Below are 23,024 nucleotides of genomic sequence, written 5' to 3'. Positions count from 1 at the left end.
GTCTTTTGTCTTTTGCACCATAAGTTCTAGAGAACTGCTGTGCATGAAAATCCCAGGAAATCAGCAGTTTTTGAGATACTCAAACCACCCCGTCTGGCACCAACCATCATTCCACAATCAAAGTCACTTAGATCACATTTCTCCCCCATTCTAATGTTTGGTCTGATCAACAACTGATCTTCTTGATCTTAAGACATGGGAACAGAATTATGCCATTCAGCCCATCGAGTCTGCTCCACCATTTCACCGTGGCTGATTCTGGATCCAATTCAGTCTCATACACCTGCCTTCTCATGATATCCCTTGATGCCCTGACCAATCGGGAATCTATAAATTTTGCTTTAAATATACCCAGGGACTTGGCCTCCACCGCAGTCTGTGGCAGAGCGTTCCACAGACTCACAACTCCTTGGCTAAAAAAATTCCTCCTTACCTCTGTTCTAAAAGGTTGCCCCCTCAGTTTTGAGGCTGTGCCTTCTAGTTCTGGATACCCCCACCAGAGGAAACAACCTCTCCACATCCACCCTATCTCGCCCTTTCAACATTCGATAGGTTTCAATAAGATCCCAGCGCACTCTTCTAAATTCCAGCAACTACAGGCCCAAAGCTGCCAAACACTCCTCATATGTTAACCCCTCCATTCCTGGAATCATCCTCGTGAACCTCATGTCTGCATGTTTTTATCCATTGAATTGCATTGACACGATTAGCTGATTAGCTATTTGCATTAACGAGCAGGTGTACCCAATACATTGGCTACCAAGTGGAACACAGAACAGTCAAGCACAGTATGGGCTCTTCAGCCCAAGATATTGTGCCAACCTTTATAAACTCAATCTAAGATCTAGACCTTCCCTCCATTTTTCGATCATCCATGTGCCTATCTAAAGTCTCTTATATGTCCCTGATGTGTCTGGCTCTATCACCATCACTGGCAGTGCAATCCGTGCACCCACAACTGCCTCTGTCATCCACCCTAAACCTTCCTTCGATCGCTCCAAACCTCTGGCCAGGTTGCCCGCTGCTTTAGTGACCCAGCCACTCCATCAGTGACTTATAATGGAGGTAAGATTCCACCTCTGCCCTCTGAGTTGTCACTCTTGTAGAAACCTTTCTGACTGCAGTCTCACCTAGAGTTGGCTAATGGTTAGTGTAACAACTTTCAGTGCCAGCGATGGGGCTTAATTTGTGCTGTTGTCTGTAAGGGCTTTGTATTGGTTGCCTGGATTGGAGATCATGTCTCATGAGGATAGGTTGAGTGAGCTAGTGTTTTTCCTCTTTGGAGCAAAGGAGCATGAGACCGTGACTTGATAGGGATGTACAAGGTGATAAGAGGCATAGATCAAGTGCACAGCCAAAGACTCGCAGAGGGTGATGAGAGTGTGGAACAAGCTGCCGAACAAAGTTGAGCATGCAAACTCAATATCAATGTTTAAGAGAAGTTCGGATTGGTACATGGGTGGTAGGGATATGGAGGATTATGGTCCTGGTGCAGATCGATAGGAGTAGGCAGTTTACTTGGTTTAGCACAGACTAGATGGGCCAGATGGCCTGTTTTTGTGCTGTGCTTTTCTATTGTTCTATAACCTTTTCCCAAGGCAGAAATAGCTAATACAAAGGGGTATAGTTTTAAGGTGATTAGAGGGAAGTATAGGGGGATGTCAGAGGCAGGTTTTTTACGAAGAGAATAATGAGGGCATGGAATGCACTGGAACGAGTGCTGTAGTAGTTAATATTCTTCCTGTGACTGTGTGGGTTGTACGCCAGTTTTTTCCCGTCTTCCAAAGACGTACGGGTTGGGGTTAGTAAGCTGTCAGTATGTTGGCAATAATTGTGGTCTGACCTCACAATCATCCTCAGACTGTGTTGGTCACTGATGCTCAAGACACATTTCACTGTGTGCTTCAATGTAAACTAATCTTTAAATCTTTGACCTTGACTTCCCCTTGCAGATCACTGCTGCCCTGGAACAAGATGAGCAGGCTCGGAGGCAGCGGCTCGCGTACAAAGTGGAACAGCTGATTGCCGCCATGTCCTTAGAGAGCTGAGCACTGTGTCTTCAGGAACCAGGCAGTCTGTGAGCGCTGGAGAAAGGGAAACCATGAGATGGCAGGAACCAAGCATGGACCTGTAGACATCCCATGGCCAGTCCGTACCCAGTAGCTGAGATGGCTGTTCCAGTTTGAGAGGGGCTGGGTGCCTCTGTTTTCTGTGTTCACAATACTACCTTTCGCTGACTCGCAGTTGGAATTCTGATAAGCTTGAATCTGTGGTTGACCCTTCCCAAAGGAAACTTTGGAGCTGCAGCTGATTGTTAGTTAACTGATCATCGGACCAGGCCGTGGTGCTAGCGACCAATGTGGGCAGTTTCTGTGGCCGGGGTGGGAACGGACCGGCGAGCTCAGCACAGTGCCATGGACATAACCTATCTGCTGCTGTGGGAATGGCTCCATAATCACGCACAACTGGCCAAAGCTGCGTTCACCGGGAAGGCAGGCCGCTGGCACTGTGCTCTCAGTGGCCTGTCCACTGAAGGACTGAAGACTTCTTAAAAAGAGGCGTGGACTTTGGGAACTTTTGGCTGCCGTCTGCACCTTCCTTTGGTCCGTGCCACCCCTGCCTCACCATGAGCTTCATCATTCCAATACTGAACATTACTACACTTGTGAAGACAGACATCTGTACATGGGAATTGTATGTTTTTATTGTTATTATGAAGGTGAAGATTCCATCACAGCTGCTATGTAACGGAACTGTTCTGTGTAGTAAAACCAGTCAGTTGTGTAACACGAGGTTAGTGCCACACACTGTGTCTTCAAACTTCTTGAATGTAATTCCATGGCACAGTGTGGGAAAGCTTGTACTGGAAATCCATCATTACTATCAATCCCAATCCCAATCCCATTTTCCCTTGACACGTACCACAGTGTGTAACTGTCCCCTTCCATCATCACTTTCATCCCGTGACTGTCCCTCCAGACTGTTGTGTCACTTCAGAGGGAGGAACCTGACACCACCTTTGCAGGATGGTCTTCATCAGATCCACCTGGCAGGGAGGGTGGGATTGATCAGCTCAATGCCCCACACAGGTGGTCACCGGAGGGAGGAATTGGCTGGAGATTCCCCAGTGAGCATCCCTCAGCAACGACCAAGACCCTCACCGGTTTGGGGCTAGCTAGGACCCTGCTGCTCCACGCACGTATTTAACTGGGGTTGGCCCTGTTGACCAGATTTCCAATCAGTCCACAGTGTGTGGATTTGTGTCACCAGCACTCACACTAGAATGGTACCTCCACAGGGTCCTGATACTCCTTGAGTTATTGAAAGGGTCCAGGCTTTCATTTCTCGACGTCGCTCCCCCTCTCGGTGTTAGTGCAGCAGCTCCATGGAAACCCAACCTTCATGAGAGCAGGAGCTGGCTAAACGAGGCAGAATGCTCCAAAGAGAGATACTTGCTTTGCCAGCTGAGCGTTGGTGGCACAGATTACTCGAGGGAGCACACATGGTGAGGTGAGGGTGAGAAGTGGTGTGGTGCCAAAGACTTTATGTTACTGTCTCCTGTCATCCAACAACAGCAGAATCCATAAAGATCGTTCTGAATGCTTCATCTTCCCTTTCCACACAGAGAAACCAAAGGTGTTAGATGTGCACGACCTGGCTCCACACAACCTGTACAAATGTAAATAGTGTTCATACCTCCATATGAGAAGGGATATTGCTTTTTATTGCTGTTGTGCTTGGTTCTCTAGTAATTCAGTTCCTATACAAAGATGTGTGTAGTGTTCTTTGCACATTTGTGAACAACCCTCTGGTGTGTTTTGACATAGTTTCATCCAATGTTTCTCAATCAGTGACCGTGAATGAGTATTGAAACGAGAACAAAAATGCTCAAATGGAATGTCATCTGTGGATGGGCAGTGTGAATGGTTGGCACATGGTACAGATGTTGAATGGGTGGCATGGAACTAGATGTTAATGGCTGGCCCATGGTACCCCCAGATGTTGAATGATGTGGCACATGGTACCCCCAGATGTTGAATGATTGACACATGGTACAGATGTTGAATGAATGTCAATGAGCTAGATGTTAAGTGCTTGGCAAATGGTAACAGATGTTGAATGGATGGCACAGAGCAAGATGTTGATGGGTGGCATGTGGGACCAGATGTTGATGGCTGGCACGTGGTACCAGATGTTGAATAGATGGCACCGAGCCAAGTGTTGATTGTTAGCACACGACACCAGATGTTGAATGGAATGCTCTCAGTGCCAGATGTTGAGTGGATGGCACACAATACCAACTGTTGAGTGGTAACATTGTATCAGATATTTTGATGGCACTGTACCAGATGCTGCGAATGGCATGTGGTACCAGACATTGTGTGATATTTCTGTTTGAAAACTTGCTTTCCTCACTTGTTCCTCTGCAACACCTAGTCCTGACCTGAAGGGTCCCATTCCTCTGGGAAGGGTTTCGAAGCAATCAGTGAGCAGAAGGTGCCCCTCCTTCATATGCTGTTTGATACTTCAGGTTCACTTTTACCTCTGGGCAGGTGTCCCTGTTTAAAGCTGTAGATGCGAGCACCTGTAGATGGGTGTGCCTGTAACACGTGAGCATGCACACTTCCAGTGAAATGCTGAAGTGTTTAATCACAGCTCTCATTTAAGCCACCAGACCTGAGCTTGCAATTCCAAACAGCCAAGCAGCTTTGCCCAGCACTGAATGAGCCTCTTGTGTCTATGATTGTCATTCTCTGAAACTTCAGTGACTCCAAATCACTCATCACAAATTGGTTATTTACATTTTTTAACCATCGAGTAGAATTCCTCTGACAATATTTGAAATCCTTCAGGACATTCATTAAGGAACATTTGCTCAAGCATCTAGTAGTTGGTGGTTTGCAATGTACAAATTCAACATTCAGATAATTGGAGAATAGACACTACAGAAGTGCTGGGGAACCATAACTGGGAAACCTGTAGTTTACATGATAGTTGTTCATCACCAGAGCAAAAGTGTTTGAAGGACAAACCATAACCCATTCTGAGAGATATTGATTTACCCTTTGTCAATGGATGGGCAAGGTACAGATGATGCAGTGAACTCACCTCAGAGTGATGACACTTGGTCTGAAGATCTGTCAGTCCCATTGGCACCCTTTGTCCATGCTGGCCAAGGTACCTTCCTGAACCAGTCCCATGTACCTGTGTTTCTGTATCCCTCTGAAAATTTCCTCTCCATGAACACCAGTTGCTATTCACCTCTTGATATTTGGGCCATGAAGACAAAGGCAAATTTTCTCTGTTAAATTATCCCTATTCAGAGGCGGTATAAAGCTGCTGTTCGGGTATTATCACTGATTTCACTAGCGGTTTATCCTGTTAACGTTTGTTCAAGGGTTACCTCGTCGTTCACTCTGGACTATTTCTGACTGCCTAGCCAAAGTGCAGGGAGACACTGCTGCTCTGTAATGTGAAGGGGATGTTGCAAGTCAGTTTGAAGAACACTGTCGGGGTGAGAGTGATCCAGTAAACCAGAGGTTCACAGCCTGGGGTCCACAGACCCCTCGGTTAACAGTAGAGGTCCATGGCATAATAAAGGTTGGGAACCCCTCCAGTGAACTGTTCAAAAGCCATGGCGACACAAGCGACTGCGGATGCTGGAATCTGGAGCAGAAAACACTGTTAGAACTCGTCAGGTCAAGCAGGGTCTGTGGAGGGGAATGGGTATTCGAGCTTTCAGATCATAATCCTGTGTCAAAACAGTCATGATGTGGTACTTTGACCTGAGATATTGCCAGTTCCATGCCACCCCCTTCCCCAGACGCTGCTCGGCCTGCTGAGTTCCTCCAGCGGACTGTCTGCTCTGTGTAAAGTCCATTCCTATTTGTTATATTGTGTACCTAGTGTAAATATGAATCGCTCCTATTTTGCAAGCCAGAATCACTTTGTACTGTTGTTGTATATAAATAAAGGTAACTTGATAAAAGATTAGCATATTAATTATTTCTCTCTTGGCGTTTGCTGAGGTGATTGACTCAGTCTGGGTGGTGATCTCAGCATGAGGTGCACCAGCTGACATGGATAACCAGCATTTCGCTGCTCACAGGTTGGTAACACACAGCAATACCCATTGCAGGAGTGGACAGACACCAGCTTCTAAAGCTAACGGTTTCACCAATCATCTGAAGATTGGCGAGGTGAAGTGGACTTTACCACAAGGAAAAGCATTACGTGATTTATTTCAGAACCTGATTCCTGAAGAGACCAGAAGACAGACATAATCTGCTGGCTCTTTCTGCTCTCCTTCCAGAATGGGACTACTGCAGGAAAAGCGATTGGAGTAAGTTTCCAGATATCAAAAGGCAAAAGTAAACCATAATTAAACCATAAGACGTAAGAACAGAATAAGGCCTTCCGACCAGAGTCTGCTCTGCTATTCCATCATGGCCAATTAATTATCCTTCTCAACCTCATTCTCCTGCCTTCTCCCCATGACCTTTCATGCCCTAACTAATCAAGAACCTATCAACCACCCAATAAAAACATAAGAAATAGGAACACGAGTAGGTAACCTTGCCCGTCAAACTTGCCATTCAATAACATCATGGCCAATTTGGCCATGGACTTATCTCCACCTACCTGCCTTTTCCCCATAACCCTTAATTCCCCCACTATGCAAAAATCTATCCAACCTTGTCTTAAATATATATACTGAGGTAGCCTCCACTGCTTCATTGGGCAGAGAATTCCACAGATTTGCCACCCTCTGGGAAAAGCAGTTCCTCTTCATCTCTGTCCTAAATCTACTCCCCCCGAATCTTGAGGTTATGTCCCCTTGTTCTAGTCTCACCTATCAGTGGAAGCAACTTTCCTGCCTCTATCTTATCTATCCCTTTCATAATTTTATGTGTTTCTATAAGATATCCTATCATTCTTCTGAATTCTAGCGAATACAATCCCAGGTGACTCAATCTCTCCTCATAGTCTAATCCCTCATCCCTGGAATCAACCTGATGAACCTCCTCTGCACTGCCTCAAAGCCAATATATCCCTTCCTCAAGTAAGGAGACCAGAACTGCACGCAGTTCTCCAGGTGCGGCCTCACCAATGCCCTGTGGAGTTGCAGCATAACCTCTCTGCTCTTAAGTTCAATCCCTCTAGCAATGAAGGCCAACATTGCATAATATACCTAACGATTTGTCCTCCACCGAAGTCTTTGGCAATGAATTCCACAGATTCACCACCCTCTGGACAAAGAAATTCCTCCACATCTCTGTTTTAAATAGACATCCTTCACTAGTCCCATCACTGAAATGTTTTCATGTGGACTCACTTTCAAGAACTTTTCATCTCGTGATCTCAATATTAATTGCTTATTTGATTATTATTTTTCTTTCTTTTTGTACTTGCACATTGATTGTCTGTCCTGTTCAGTGTGGTCTTTCATTGATTCTATTGCATTTCTTGTATTTACTGTGAATTAATCTCAAGGTTACATGTGGTGACATATATGCACTTCGATAATAAATTTACTTTGAACATCCTTCTATTCTGAAGCTGACCTCTCTCAATCCTGTACGCTTCCTTCTCACCATCTGAAATTCTGCCAATAATAGTTGGGTCGTAGGCGTCTGCCTGTTCCTAGCCACTCCTGCCCCTCCTGTCAAGGTACAGGGAGGGTAGAGCAGTGGGCTAAACACACATCCCCGAGGTGAAGAAGTGTGGATTGTCAGCGAGGAGGAGATTTAATTTCTGATATGCAGAGACTATGGTTTCCGGTGAGGAAGTCAAGGATCCAAATTGCAGGCGATGGTACAGAGGCCCAAGTTCTGGAACTCTTTGATCACAACTCAATCTGCCATCCAAATCATTGACATACTGTATAAAGAAGAAGTCCCAACACTGACCCCTGTGGAACACCGCTTGTCACCAGCATAACTAGACGTACAGTATGTCTGGTACTCAGTGGTACAGGCAGCATCAGTGGAGGGAGATAAGCAATCCCTCACAGGGATCACTCACTCAGTGACTCCCTTATCCTCCCCCAGGCACTCTCTGCTGTAACCACAGGAGCTGCCACTCCTGTCCCTACACCTCCTCGCTCACCACCATCTGTGGCCCTAAACAACCCTTCCATGTGAGGCACCTTCACATGCAAACCCATCTGTGTCAATTCTTGTATCCGATGCAGCCTATTGTACATCAGTGAGACCTGGCATAAATTAGGAAATCACTTCGTCTGCCATACCAGCCAAGATTCTTGGTGGTCAGCCATTTTAACTGCCCTCCCCATTTCCACACCAACACGTCTCTGTGCGGTCTCCTCCACCACCAGGTCAAGTCTAAGTGCAAAACTAGAGGGGTCTAACTCCAGTCTGGGAGTCTTCATCCTGGTGGCACAAACATTGAATGTCCAAACTTATGGTGACTATTCCAACCTCTGCCCTATTGCCCCTATTCTTCTTTTCTTCTCTCCTCCAGATCCCACTGCCCCCATCACTGCATCTATTTCCCCTCCCCCACACTCTCCATCTGCCATCACCTACACGCTCCCCCCTGTGGTTCCGTTCCCCCTCGTCATCCCTTTATTTCACTGTCCTCTCCTGTCAGATTTCATCTTCTTCAACCCTTTGTCACTCCTACCCATCACTTTCTAGCTTCCGACATCATAGCCACCCTTCACCTCCCTCATTTGAATCCTGTCCTATCCCCACCCCTGCCTCCCAGTGACTCTCTCCACTCTTCCTCCCAGTCCCATGATGGGTTGCGACCCGAAACATTGACTCTCTGTTTTCCTCCACAGCCTCCTGAACTCCACCAGCACCAATATATATTGCTCATCTCCTTCACACACGGACAACCCCAGATTTTTAAACAGTGAATCCTTATACTAAAGTCTCCCAAAAGACCCATCCTCCCCACACCTCACGCCCTCGGTCCGGTCCTCTCAGGGTCTCAATCAATTCCCCTCCCTCTTCTGAACGTCATAAAATATGATTGTAAGCACAAGGGATACTGCAGATGCTGGAAATCCAGAACAACACACAAAAAGTCAGAATCAGGTTTAATATCACTGGCATATGTAATGAAATGTGTTGTTATGCAACAGTAGCACTTTGCAATACATTATAATACTGTAATAGGAAAACTATAAATTACAATGTATTAAAAAAGAAAAATAAGTCAGTGTAAAAAGAGAGGGGGAAATATACTGAAGTAGTGTTTATGGGTCTATGGACCATTCAGATGGGAAGAAGCTGTTCCTGAAACATTGATAGTGTATCTTCAGGCTCCTGTACCTCCTCGTTGATTGTAGCAATGAGAAGAATGCACGCCCTGGGTGACGGGTGTCCTCAGTGACGAATGCTGCCTTTTGAGGTATTGCCATGTGAAGATGTCCTGGATGCTGGGGAGGCTAGTGCCCATGATGGAGTTTATGCCTTTAAACAGTTTTCCGACCCTGTGCAATGGCAATGGCTCCTACCCCAGACTAGAGAGGGATGCAGCCAGTTAGAGAGCTCTTCATGGTGTATCTATAGAAATTTGCAAGTGTCTTTAATTACATACCAATTCTTCTGAAGCTCCCAATGAAGTATAACCGCTGTCATGCCTTCTTTGTAATTGCATCAGTATGTTGGGCCCAGGATAGTTCCTAAGTAATGTTGACACCCAGGAACTTGAAACTGTTCACCCTTTCTACTTCTGCACTTGATGAGGATTTGTATGTGTTCCTTCAACTGACCCTTCCTGAAATCCGCAATCAATTCCCTGATCATGCTGACATTAAGTGCAAGGTTGTTGCTACAACACCACTCAGCTAGCCGATCTGTCTTGCTCCTGTACGCCTCGTCATCACAATCTGAAATTCTGCCGACAATAGTTGTGCCGTCAGCAAATTTATAGATGTGTTTCGCCTGAGTCCAGCTACACAGTTAGGGTTGTTGAGAGAGTAGAGTAGTAGGCCAAGCACACATGCTTGAGGTGCACCAGTGTTGATTGTCAATGATATGGAGATTTTATTTCCAATCCGTGCAGACTGCGGTCTCCTGGTGAGGACGTCAAGGATCCACTTGCAGAGGGAAGTACAGAAGCTCAGGTATCGAAGCTTGTTGATTAGAACTCAGGGAATGACTATGTTGAACACTGAGCGAAACGCTGGAGGGACTCAGCAGGTCGGTGATAAAATCCTGTTGAAGGATCTCGGCCTGATACGTCAACTGTTTAATCTTCTCCATAGAATCTGCCTGACCTGCTAAATTCCTTCAGCACAGTGTGTACGTGTTGCCCTGTAAAACATATTTTTTCCTGTAAATGTCTGCAAGAAAATAAGTCTCAAGGTACTATATGGTAACTTTCACTTTGATCTTTGAACTTTGAACTCCAGGGCTTCCCAGTGCAACCTGTTCCTCCTGTTCCAAGTACCACAGGTGAAACATTAGCACCCTTCTGTTAAACAGAGCAGTACTAACCCCAGTACTCCAGCTGTTGCCTTGCCAGTGCCCTGTGTAACTGAAGGTAACCTCACGACCCTCATGTACAATTCCCATCTCAGTAACACTCAGTAACACTCCGCCAGCTTTCTGTTCAGCAATCTCTTACCAGTCAGAAAATGGGCTTCGTTAGTTTTCCCACCGAGTTGGACATTATGGAATGGGGATAGCTTCCAAACTTGGTGGACATCCCGATTATTATGCTCCGTTTTGGTCACCCTGCTATAAGGAAGATGCCATTCATCTGGAAAGACCATAAGACCATGAGATATTGGAACAGAATTAGGCCATTTGGCCCATTGAGTCTGCTGCACTCTTTCATCATGGCTAATCCTTTTCCCCCTCAGCCCCAATCTCCTGCCTTCATGCTCTGACTAATCGAGAACCTATCAACCTCCATCTTAAACATACCCAATCGCTAGGCCTCCACAGCCGCCTGTGGCAACGAATTCCACAGATTCACCATTTTCTGGCTAAATAAAGAATGTTGCTGGGACTGGAGAGACTGAGTTGGAGGGAGAGGTTAATCATTTTGGAACTTCATTCAATGAAGCATAGAAGGCTGAGGTGTGATCTTAAAGAGGTGTATAACATCATGAGGTGTGCAGATAGGGTGAATGCACACTGCCTTTTTAACAAGATTGAGGAATCAAGAACTGGAGGGCATAGGATGAGGTGAGAGGGTAAAGATTTAATAGGCATGAGAGGGACAACTTTTTCACACAGAGGGTGGTGAGTATATAGAATGGGCTGTCAGATGAAGGTTGAGGAAGGCACATTAACCACGTTTTAAAGGTACTTGGACATGGTTAGGAAAGATTAAGAGAGATAAATGGGAGGCTGGTCGAGAAGGTTCAATCCTTTGCCATTGAAGATGTAGTAGAAAATTGGATTCATGAGATAATCCAGAGAGTGGTGGTAGATGGTTCCATCTCTGTCTGGATGCCTGTGACTAGTGGAGTGTCGCAGGGATCAGTGCTGGGTCCATTGTTGTTCGTCATCTATATCAGTGATCTGGGTCCTAAAGTGGTAAACTGAATCAGCAAATTTGCAGATGACACCATGATTGGAGGCATAGTGGACAATGACGAAGGATATCAATAGGCTGAAAAATGGCAGAAAGGAATGTAGTGAAGACAAGTACCTTTAAAATGTTGTTAATGCACCTGCATCACCTTTCCTTCAGCAGTTCATTCCATACGCTGGGAAGACAAACTAGAGTAGGACTTACACAGAGAACCGTAGGGCACTGAGGAGTGCCAAAGAATCTTGGAATACAGGTCCATAATTTCTTAAAATAGCATCACAGGTAGATAAGGTCATAAAGTAAGTTTTTGGCACATTGGCCTTCATAAATCAAAATACTGAGTCCAGGAGATGGGCTGTGATGTTGAAGTTGTATAAGACGTTGGTGAGGCCTAATTTGGAGTATTGTGTGTAGTTCTGATCACTGACCTACAGGAAAGATGTAAATAAGATTGAAAGAGTACAGAGAAAAATTTAGAAGGATGTTGTTGGGACTTGAGGACATAAGTTATAGGGAAAGATTGAATAACTTAGGACCCTGGAGTACAGGAGTATGAGGAGAGGTTTGATAGGTACACAAAATTATGAGGGGTATAGATAGGGTAAATACAAGTAGGTTTTTTCCACTGAGGTTGGCTGAGACTGGAGCTAGAGGTACTCAGCAGGCCAGGCAGCTGATCTCCCTCCTGGCACTTACCCTTGCAAGCGGAAAAAGTGCTAAACCTGCCCCTACACCTCCTCCCTCACTACCATTCAGGGCCCTAAACAGGTGAAGCGACACTTCGCTGGTGAATCTGTTGGGGTCATTTACTGTGTTCAGTGCTCCTGGTATGGCCTCCTGTATATCGGCGAGACCCAACATAGATTGGAAGACCTCTTCGCCGAGCATGTACCCTCTGTCCGCAAGAACAAGCAGGATCTCCCAATGGCTGCCCATTTTAATTTCACTTCCCATTCCTTTTGCAATATGTCCATCCATGGCCTCCTCCACTGTCATGATGAGGCCACAGTCAGGTTGGAGGAACAACACTTTATATTTCGTTTCCAACCTGATGGCATGGACATTGACTTCTCTAACTTCCCCCCACCCTCCCTTCACCATTTCCCATCCCCTTTTCCCTCTCTCACCTTATCTCCTTGCCCACCCATCACCTCCCTCTGATGATCTCTTTTTCTTTCTTCCATAGCCTTCTGTCTCTTTCACCAATCAACTTCCCAGCTCTTTACTTCATCCCTCCCCCTCCAGGTTTCACCTATCACCTTGTGATTCTCTCTCCCCTCCCCCACCTTTTAAATCTACTCCTCAGCTTTGTTCTCCAGTCCTGTCGAAATGTTTCAGCCGGAAACATCGACTGCACTTTTTCCCATAGATACTGCCTGGCCTGCTGAGTTCCTCCAGCATTTTGTGTGTGTTGCTCGGATTTCCAGCATCTGCAGATTTTCCCTTGCTTGTGCAGGAACTAGAGGTCATGGGTTAAGGGTGAAGGGTGAAATGTTTAAGGGGAAGTAGAGAGGTTTGGATAGCTATGTGGATGGGAGGGGTTTGGAGGGCTTCATTCCGGGTACAGGTTGAAAGGACGAGACAAAAAAATCATGTCAGCACAAACCGGATGGACCAAAGAGTCTGCGTCTATACTATAGTGCTCTGTGACTGAATTTCTCAACCAGGAAAAGTCCCAATTACACCACCTCTGAGTCCTTGAGTATGTATCCGAACGAGGAGTTAGATCCTAGACCCGGTTACTTTCTGCAATAGCATTTGATGTAAATGTTTCTGAAAATCTTGGAACACTTAGCAGTCCCCTTTATCTCCACCACTCATTTCTTCTCTGAAGGTCTGTACTGTTGGTCACAATTTCACTTTCACACTGCTGTGTAGACTTTGCCTGAATGCTGTGATTTTTCAGAAGTGCCAAGCGAAGCAGTATCAATACTCGATACTTTGAGGACTCTCCCTTTGACAGGCAATAGCTAACCAGCTCGTGGCTTTCTGATCTCTGTGAGTGAAGGAGTCACACTTGTGGAGTACTCCCAGAGCTCTTTGCTTTCTTCACTGGGTAGCAATCTTTATCTCTCTGTGGCTAATTGCCACAAAACCCTGCTTCCAAACAGTTTAGAGACGGTATACGATTCCTCAGTTGTCAGTCTCTCTCCTCAGATCTGAGCTGTGACAATTGAAGCTCCATGATGTGGCTGAGCACTGGCAGTCGACCCATAGAGAGGATGGGAGAAAGAGGACCACCTTGCTGCCTGCCCATGAGTTTGTCCCTTCCAGTGTCATGAGAAGGAATCTGTGTCAGTGGGGTTTGATAAAGGTTGGTATGGGCTCCAGTTTGCTCTGTCTTCTGGGTACAGGAACCCTCTAGTCCCCGCAGTCCCTTGCCACTACTGGAGAGGAGCTCAGACTGGAGAACGGCACCAGAACCTCTGATAGCAGGTACCAGCTTCATCCTGAGTCACGGCCCTTCCGCAGGTCTCCCCACACCAGAACACCAGCATCTATAGAGGGAAATACATGTTTAAGTGTTTCAGGCCAAGACCCTTCTGAAAGATCTTGGCCTGAAACGCCAACCGTTTATTCTCCTCCATAGATGCTGCCTGACCTGCTGAGTTCCTCCAGTATTTTCCATGTGTTACTCTGGACCTTCTGAAGGATCTTGGCCCAAAACCCTGACCATTTATTCTCTTCCATAGATGCTGCTTGACCAGCTGAGTTCCTCCAATACTTTGTGTGTGTGTGTTACTCTGGACCTTCTGAAGGATTTCAACCTGAAACGTTGACCATTTATTCTGCTCTATAGATGCTGCTTGACCAGCTGAGTTCCTCCAGTATTTTGTGTGAGTTCCTCTGGACTTCCACTATCTGCTGTGTCTCTTGTGTCCAGAACCCCTGCATCATGGACGGAGATGTGGATCAGTGGTGAGTATGCGGGGACGGTGTGATCAGGGATGTATTGTCAAACCACAGAGGGACCCAAGGTTCCATGCCACTCCCAGGGATCTAGGTCTAGGTCCTTCAATAAACACTTGCCACAATTGTTTGCATTCTGACTCAGAGTTCAATGGAGGTTCTGACTTCATAGAGACTTGGTCAGCCCTCAGATGGAGCATTGTGTGCAGTTCTGGTCACTGGACTGCAGGAAGGAAGTGGATGTGCTGGAGAGAGTGCCGAGGAGATTCACCGGACTATTCCTTGGGATGGAGCAGTTCGGTTATGAGGAGGGACTGCCGAGGCTGAGTCCACTCTTCCTGGAGCGGAAGAGATACGACTGAGGGATCTAAAATGATGAGGGTTATAGAAAGTGTAGACTGCAGCAAAGTTATCACGGTATTGGTGGTAAATGAAAACTAGAGGACACAGACTGAGGGTGAGGGGATATGAGAGAGATGTCCCTCACCCAAAGATCTGTGAATACCAAGAACACACTGGCAGGGAGAGTAGTGCAAGCAGAGCCACTGATAACATTTCGGAAGTAGCTGGATGAGCTCCTGAAGCACTGAAAGCTGTGGAACAGGAGCCCGCCGGAAGATGGGATGAACTTGGGAAGGTGCCCACTGGCCCACGTAGATGGCGTGGTCTGAACGGCCAGTTTCCAAACTGGATTAGTCTATGAGTCTGAATGGTAAAATGCTGGAGTAACTCAGCAGGCCAGGGAGCATCAGTGGAGAGGAATAACAGTCCACATTTCAAGCCGAGACCCTTCAGCAGGACTCAGGAGTCCCGGTGAAGTGTCTCAGCTTGAAATGTGGACTAATTATTCCATCTGTAGAATCTGCCTGACTTACTGAGCTCCTCCAGAATTTTAAGACCATAAGACCATAAGACAAAGGAGCAGAAGTCCGCCATTCAGCCCATCGAGTCTACTCCGCCATTTTATCATGAGCTGATCCATTCTCCCATTTAATCCCACTCCCCCGCCTTCTCACCATAACCTTTGATGCCCTGGCTACTCAGATACCTATCAATCTCTGCCTTAAATACACCCAATGTCTTGGCATCCACTGCCGCCCATGGCAACAAATTCCATAGATTCACCACCCTCTGACTAAAAAAATTTCTTCACTTTTCTGTTCTGAATGGGCGCTCTTCAATCCTTAAGTCATGCCCTCTCGTACTAGACTCCCCCATTATTGGAAACAACTTTGCCACATCCACTCTGTCCATGCCTTTCAACATTCAAAATGTTTCTATGAGGTCTCCCCTCATTCTTCTAAACTCCAAGGAATACAGTCCAAGAGCAGACAATCCTTCCTCATATGTTAACCCTCTCATTCCCGGAATCATTCTAGTGAATCTTCTCTGTACCCTCTCCAACGTCAGCACATCGTTTCTTAAATAAGGAGACCAAAACTGCCCACAGTACTCCAAGTGAGGTCTCACTTATAGAGCCTCAACATCACATCCCTGCTCCTATACTCTATTCCTCTAGAAATGAATGCCAACATTGCATTCGCCTTCTTCACCACAGACTCAAGCTGGAGGTTAACCTAAGGGTATCCTGTATGAGGACTCCCAAGTCCCGTTGCATCTCAGAACTTTGAATTCTTTCCCCATTTAAATAATAGTCTGCCCGTTTATTTTTTCTGCCAAAGTGCATAACCATACACTTTCCAACATTGTATTTCATTTGCCACTTCTTTGCCCATTCTTCCAATCTATCCAAGTCTCTCTGCAGACTCTCTGTTTCCTCAGCACTACCGGCCCCTCCACCTATCTTCGTATCGTCAGCAAACTTAGCCACAATGCCATCTATTCCATAATCCAAATCGTGGATGTACAATGTAAAAAGAAGTGGCCCCAACACTGATCGCTGTGGAACACCACTGGTAACCGGCAGCCAACCAGAATAGGATCCCTTTATTCCCACTCTCTGTTTCCTGCCAATCACACACAATTTTGTGTGTGTGTTGTTCCATAGTTTCAGCACCTGCAGAATCTGACTGCTTCCTCCTTTCTTTCCAGCCCTGAAGAAGGGTCTCAGCCCCACCAACAGTTCATTTCCATCAACGCTGCCTGATCTTCTGAGTTCCTCCAGCATTTGTGTGTGTGCGTGTTGTTCTGCATAATCTCTTATGTTTAGGATCAGTGTCGATCAAGGTTCCCAACCTTTTTTTACGCCATGGGCCCATACCATTAATGGAGGGGTCTGTGGACCCCAGGGCTGGGAACCCCTGGTACCGATAGACATAAACAGCATGGATGTGATGGGCTGAAGGGCCCATTTGCACGCTGCATAACTCAGCATCTCCACTTCAGATTGAAGTTGGTCGGGACAGTCGGGTTTGTCACCTGATGTCACTCTCAGCTCCAGCTCATGTCACTGCTCCTGGCCATCTGTTATTGCAAATATCTGTCACCATAGTAATGAGCTCAATGTGTTTCTCTGGATAACAGAACCTCCTGATAACAACTGCCAAGGAATTCATCCGGGACATGCTGACTACAGGCTCCCAGTGACAACTCCGAGTATCTTCACATAATTAAGTAGAATCCAATTAATTGTTATCTGTAGGTAAATAATGTTTCATTACTTATTCTGTGTTTCTGCAGGGCAATTGTAGAAAAAGCATTTCAGGATATACAAAGATTATCCTTACATTGTGAAGTTTTTAAACCGATTTAGTCTTAAGTCTATTGCCAAAAGCAACCAAAATAATTATGGTTAATGTATAAATGCAGTTTGAATTCATTTTAAGGTGTCTTGTAGATAATTGTGAGACAGATGGAATTCTTATTAGAACACAAGTAGGTCCTATTTTACCAAAGTTAGGCAGTATTATTGGTTCTGAATGTCTGTAATCACATTTCAAAGCACAGTTTTGGTCACACTGTTCTATAAGATATTTGACCCTGTTCAAAAGTATCCTCCTTCTCTGTGTCCGTGACTTTGTGATTTAAGTGTTCACTGATTTGATATCTTACATGAAAAAATAAAATGGGAATTTACGTGCCTGACATTATGCAAAACTGTGTCAGCTTCCGATGCAGTTTCAGTTATTTTCGGTGACACAGTTACAGATTCTATTGGGAGCCACGGTTGTGTGAAGGACTAGAGTGGGTTCATCAGTGACAGTGCTGAGCCCAGCATGGTGTGACCAGACCTCTCGTTTAAACACAAAATGCTGGAGGAACTCAGCAGGTCAGGCAGCTTCTATGGAAATGAATAAACAGACAACATTTGGGGTTGAGATCCTTCATCAGGTTTTCCAGTATCTGCAGAATCTCTTGTGTTCACGTTCACTTAAAGACCTTTGCTACTGGATCTTCAGTCTGCATTCCATACACCGATAGATCATGTCCTCTTGTGGCAAGAAACCGTAAAGATTTCATGGTAATGAATACACACTGAAGGTCTGAATTCCAGTCTTTGAGACTTACCTTAGAAATTCAGATATTATGTGGAGTCAATTGTTGGATTTTAAAACCAAAATAGCAGCTGGCCTTTCAGAACTGAACACAAAAACCAAGATCTTCTCATTACCAGAGAGGAGATACAGGAGCCGGAAATCAAAGAATGAATGTTTTAGGAAAAGCTTCTTCCCCTCCACCATTAAATCTCTGAATAGACAATGAAGGCATGACCACTATCTCACTACTTACACTCTCTTTTTGCACGACTTATTTAATTATATATTATATTTATTATAATTTATAGTATATTTAATGTATTGTACTGTATTGTTGTCACAAAACACCAAATTTCACATTTCAGTGATAATAAACCTGATTCTGATTCAACAGGGAATTAATGAGAAATTCCTTCTTCTTAAGGACATTGGGGTGTGGATTTCCACCTGAGAACAAAGAGATGTGGATCTCCATCTGAGAATACAGGGATGTGGATCTCCATCTGAGAGCAAAGAGATGTGGATATTCATCTGAGAGCAAAGAGATGCAGATCTCCATCTAAAGACATAGAGATGTGGAACTCCATCTGAGAGCAAAGAGATGTGGATCTTGATCTGAGGAGAGTGCAAAGTATGGCTATCTAAGGACAGTGGGACGTTGGCCTCAGTTTGAGGACAAAGAGATAAGGATCTCCATCTGTGGTGGGAAGTGTAAACGAGTCCAAGGACTGTGGGCTGTGGGCCTCCATCTGAGAACAAAGAGATATGAGCCTGCTTCTGAGGAGGGTGGGAAGTGTAAGTCTCTCTAGGGACGTGGAACTTTGTCCAAGGATTCAGACTTGCCCTGGGATCTGTGATTCCCTCTATCCCAAACCTTGCCAACAATTCCTCCCACACGGATGAAAGTTTATTGACACCAATGGGAGTTCATGCAGCAGAAACCCCTGGAATCGCAGAGAACGGAATTGTGAAGATGTCAGATGTGTGCTGTACAAATTGTACTGAGCTTGTCTGTGCACCATAGCACAAATATCATCTCTTCATCCTGAGCTCAGGAACAAAATATCAGTTCAACACTAGCAGTCCAATTACAACATGCAGTAGCTCCAGTCAGAATCAGAATCAGGTTTAATATCATGTGTCATGAAATTTGGTGACTTTGCAGCAGCAGAACATTGTAATATATAATTATAAAGAGAAAAAAACTGTGAATTACAGTAGATATATATATTAACTGTGGGCACGTGGCCAAGTGGTTAAGGCATTCGACTAGTGATCTGAAGGCCGTGAGTTCGAGCCCCAGCCGAGGCAGCGTGTTGTGTCCTTGAGCAAGGCACTTAATCACACATTGCTCTGCGACGACACTGGCGCCAAGCTGTATGGGTCCTAATGCCCTTCCCTTGGACAACATCGGTGTTGTGGAGAGGGGAGACTTGCAGCATGGGCAACTGCTGGTCTTCCATACAACCTTGCCCAGGCCTGCGCCCTGGAGAGTGAAGACTTTCCCGGTGCAGATCCACGGTCTCGCAAGACTAGCGGATGCCTTACTATATTAACTAGTTAAACTAAGTTAGATAAATAGTGCAAAAATAGAAATAAAAAAGTGGTGCAAACATGAGGAAGGGTCTCGGCCCGAAACGTCGACTGTACCTCTTCCTAGACATGCTGTCTGGCCTGCAACTTTGATGTGTGTGGCATAAAAAAGTGGTGACTGCTCATGGGTTCAATGTCCATTCAGGAATCAGGTGGCAGAGGAAAAGAAGCTGTTTCTGAATCGTTGAGTGTGTGCCTTCAGGATTCTGTACTTCCTTCATGATGGTAACAATGAGAACAAGGCATGACCCAAGTGATGGTGTTCCTTCACCATGGATGCTGCAAGAGGCATTGCTCCTTGAAGATGTCCTGGCTACTATGGATGCCAGTGCCCATGGTGGAACTGACTAAGTTTGCAACTGTCTGCAGCTTATTTTGATCCTATGCAGTTGTGCCCCTCCCCATACTAGATGGTAATGTATCCAGTCAGAATGTTCTCCATGGTACATCTGTAGAAACTTTCAAGTGTGTTGGTGACATACCAAATCTCCTCAAACTCCTAATGAAATACAGCCACTGCTTTGCCTTCTTTGTAGCTGCATTGATTTGTAGCTGATCTCAGACTGATTACCTGAGATATGTACTCATAAACAGGATGTGATTTTGTAAAATATTTGTGTGTTTTGGTCACAGAAAGGTGCTCAGTGAGAAATCATCTTTGATTTCATGTACAATGGAAAATAACGGCAGTCCTAAACAAAGGTTAATTACTTCCTGGAGGCATTTCGTTAAAACCTAAATATATTCATTGTGTGGAGAGAGATGCCAGGTTTGGTTTGACGGTTATTCCGTTTGCAGTTGGCACGGGATTACACCTGCTATCATGCTGGGCTTGTAATGGACAAGTATAAATATTTATATTGTAATGTGGTATGATATCGTACAAATCCAAGCTGGCAAATTGATTTCTTTTAATGTTTATCTTCCCGATTCCCTGTTGTGCATAAAATAATATTTTCCAATCACAAGGCTTATGAGTAAAAGCAACATTTTTTTGTCACTCCCCAGAAATACTGCTAGGCTGAAGAACACCGCGGAAGCATGGCGGTTAGCACAACGCTATTACAGCTCAGGCGCCAAGAGCGTAAAGTTCAATTCCAGTGCCACCTGTGAGGCGTTGGTACTTTCTTCCTGTGACCCTGTGTGTTTTCTCCAGGAGCTCCGCTTTCCTCCTGCAGGCAAAAAACGTACCAGTTAGTATGTTAATTGGTCAATGTAAGTGGTCCTGTGATTGGGTGAGGATTAAAAACGTACCAGTTAGTATGTTAATTGGTCATTGTAAGTGGTCCTGTGATTGGGTGAGGATTAAAAACGTACCAGTTAGTATGTTAATTGGTCAATGTAAGTGGTCCTGTGATTGGGTGAGGATTAAAAACGTACCAGTTAGTATGTTAATTGGTCATTGTAAGTGGTCCTGTGATTGGGTGAGGATTAAAAACGTACCAGTTAGTATGTTAATTGGTCATTGTAAGTGGTCCTGTGATTGGGTGAGGATTAAAAACGTACCAGTTAGTATGTTAATTGGTCATTGTAAGTGGTCCTGTGATTGGGTGAGGATTAAATTGGTGGGCGGCTGGGTGATGCAGCCCGTTGAGTCGGAAGGGCTCGTTCCACTCTGTATCACTAATTAAAACAAAGTAAATAATCAGAGATCACTATTAGAGGCTCCAGTTTGGGAAAAGCCAGAGCCTTTACTGGGCTGCTCTGAACTTGAGTGCTCCAGAATTCATGGTATTCCATCTTTATCTCATTATCTCAGTATTTATTGCTACTTATATATATTTGCATTTGCACATTTTGTTCTCTTCTGCACTCTGGTTGATCTTTCATTGACCCTGTTATAGTTACTATTCTATAGATTTGCTGAGCATGCCACAGGAAAATGAAGCTCAGGGTGGTATATGGTGACATAGATGCATTCTGATAATAAAATTTACTTTAACTACTTTCCCCTATAACTCAGTCCTTGCTTCCTGGCAACATCCATATAAATTTTCTCTCTACACATTCAATCTTATTGATATTTTTCCTGTAGGTAGGATAGTTCTCACCTTTATTCGTTCTGGAGAAATGTTTTCAGTGTAAACATTGGGGAAATGCTCTGTTCTCTCCCAATCCTGTTAATGCAGCATTGGATAGATAGATAGATACTTCATTGATCCCAAAGGAAATTATAGTGTCACAGTAGCACTACATGTGCACAGATATAAATATTAGAAGAGAATTAGAAAGAATAAAAAATAAGTTACACAAACAGTCTTAACAAGAGGGGGTCATCACTTCCCCAGCTATAGGTTGACTCATTATAGAGCCTAATGGCCGAGGGTAAGAACGACCTCATATAGCGCTCTTTGGAGCAGCACTGTTGTCTTATCTATTACTAAAAGCGCTCCCCTGTTCAGCCAAGGTGGCATGCAGAGAGTGAGAAATATTGTCCAGAATTGCCAAGATTTTCCATAAGGTCCTTTGTTCTACCAGAGTCTCTAGTGTGCCCAGTTTGACTCCTATAACAGAGCCAGCCTTTCTAATCAGTTTATTGAGCCTGTTGGTATCACCCGTGTTGATGCCATTGCCCCAGCACACCATCGCATTGAAGATTGTACTGGTGACAGCAGACTGGTGGAACATGTGAAGGAGAGGCCTGCATACTCCAAAGGACCTCAGTCTCCTCAGGAAACTCTGGCCTTTCTCGTACACAGCCTCTGTGTTGGTGCTCCACTCAAGTCTGTCATTGGAAGACTCCTAGAGTCATTGAAAAATACAGAACAGAAATAGACCATTTGGCACCATCTAGTCCATGCCTAGTCCCGTCGACCTGCACCCAGACCTTAGCCCACCATCCATTCATGTACCTATCCAAACTTCCCTTAATTCTTTCTTTCTTTTGGTTTCAGGTTTTCAATATTTGCTTTTTTTTTGCACCTGTAACATCCGGTGATCCGGTGATTAACACTTTGCTGCCCACGGGAGCTTGCTGTCCGGAGACCGGCCGACGTGCTTCCCCTGCGTCGCAGTTCTCAGCGCAGAGCACTGCACTGCTGCGAAATGCTGCAGAACATGGTGCAGTGTGAACGGCTCACATCGTGCCAGGCTTGACACCTCTTTGACAAGAACACTGAAGCATCAGTTCCTCATGATTGTGAGAGACTTCACAACTACATCACGAGCTCAGTCTGCACTGAGTGTCACAGCTTACCCAGCAGAAGTGTCTAAAGATAGCAATTCTGTTTATTTTTGGGTCAATTCTGATGCAAATGATGGATTTAAGTAAGTCACACAAAATGCTGGAGGAACTCAGTAGTATCAGGCAGTGTTTATGGAAATGAATAAACAGGCGATGTTTCAGGCCGAGACCCTTCTTCAGGACTGAGAAGGAAGGGGGGAGACAGCAGAATGAAAAGATTGGGGGGGGGGGTGAAGGAGGATAGCTAGAAGGTGATAGGTGAAGCCAGGTCAGTAAGAAAGGTAAATGGACGAAGAGGAAGGAATCTGATAGAGAAAAGTGCAGAATAGGAGAAAGGGAAGGAGGAGGGAAACTAGGGGAAGGTGATAGGTAGGTGAGAA

At 45.1% G+C, this 23,024-nt stretch overlaps 1 protein-coding gene across 5 annotated transcripts in view; it reads left to right on the top strand.

The window, feature by feature from the left end:
• The window catches only part of plxna2 (plexin A2), a 565,853-nt gene extending 559,874 nt beyond the window's left edge, over positions 1-5,979 (top strand). For all 5 annotated transcript variants that reach the window (XM_072279001.1, XM_072279002.1, XM_072279005.1 and 2 more), the window contains exon 32: positions 1,953-5,979. In XM_072279001.1, coding sequence (XP_072135102.1) covers positions 1,953-2,048 — 96 coding nt within the window. In that variant the 3' untranslated portion in view covers positions 2,049-5,979. The remainder of the gene's footprint in view (positions 1-1,952) is intronic.
• Positions 5,980-23,024: the final 17,045 nt, after the last annotated feature.

Source organism: Mobula birostris, chromosome 14 (genome assembly GCF_030028105.1).
Source record: "Mobula birostris isolate sMobBir1 chromosome 14, sMobBir1.hap1, whole genome shotgun sequence".
Lineage (NCBI taxonomy): Eukaryota > Metazoa > Chordata > Chondrichthyes > Myliobatiformes > Myliobatidae > Mobula > Mobula birostris.
This window is presented reverse-complemented; position numbering and strand designations above follow the sequence as displayed.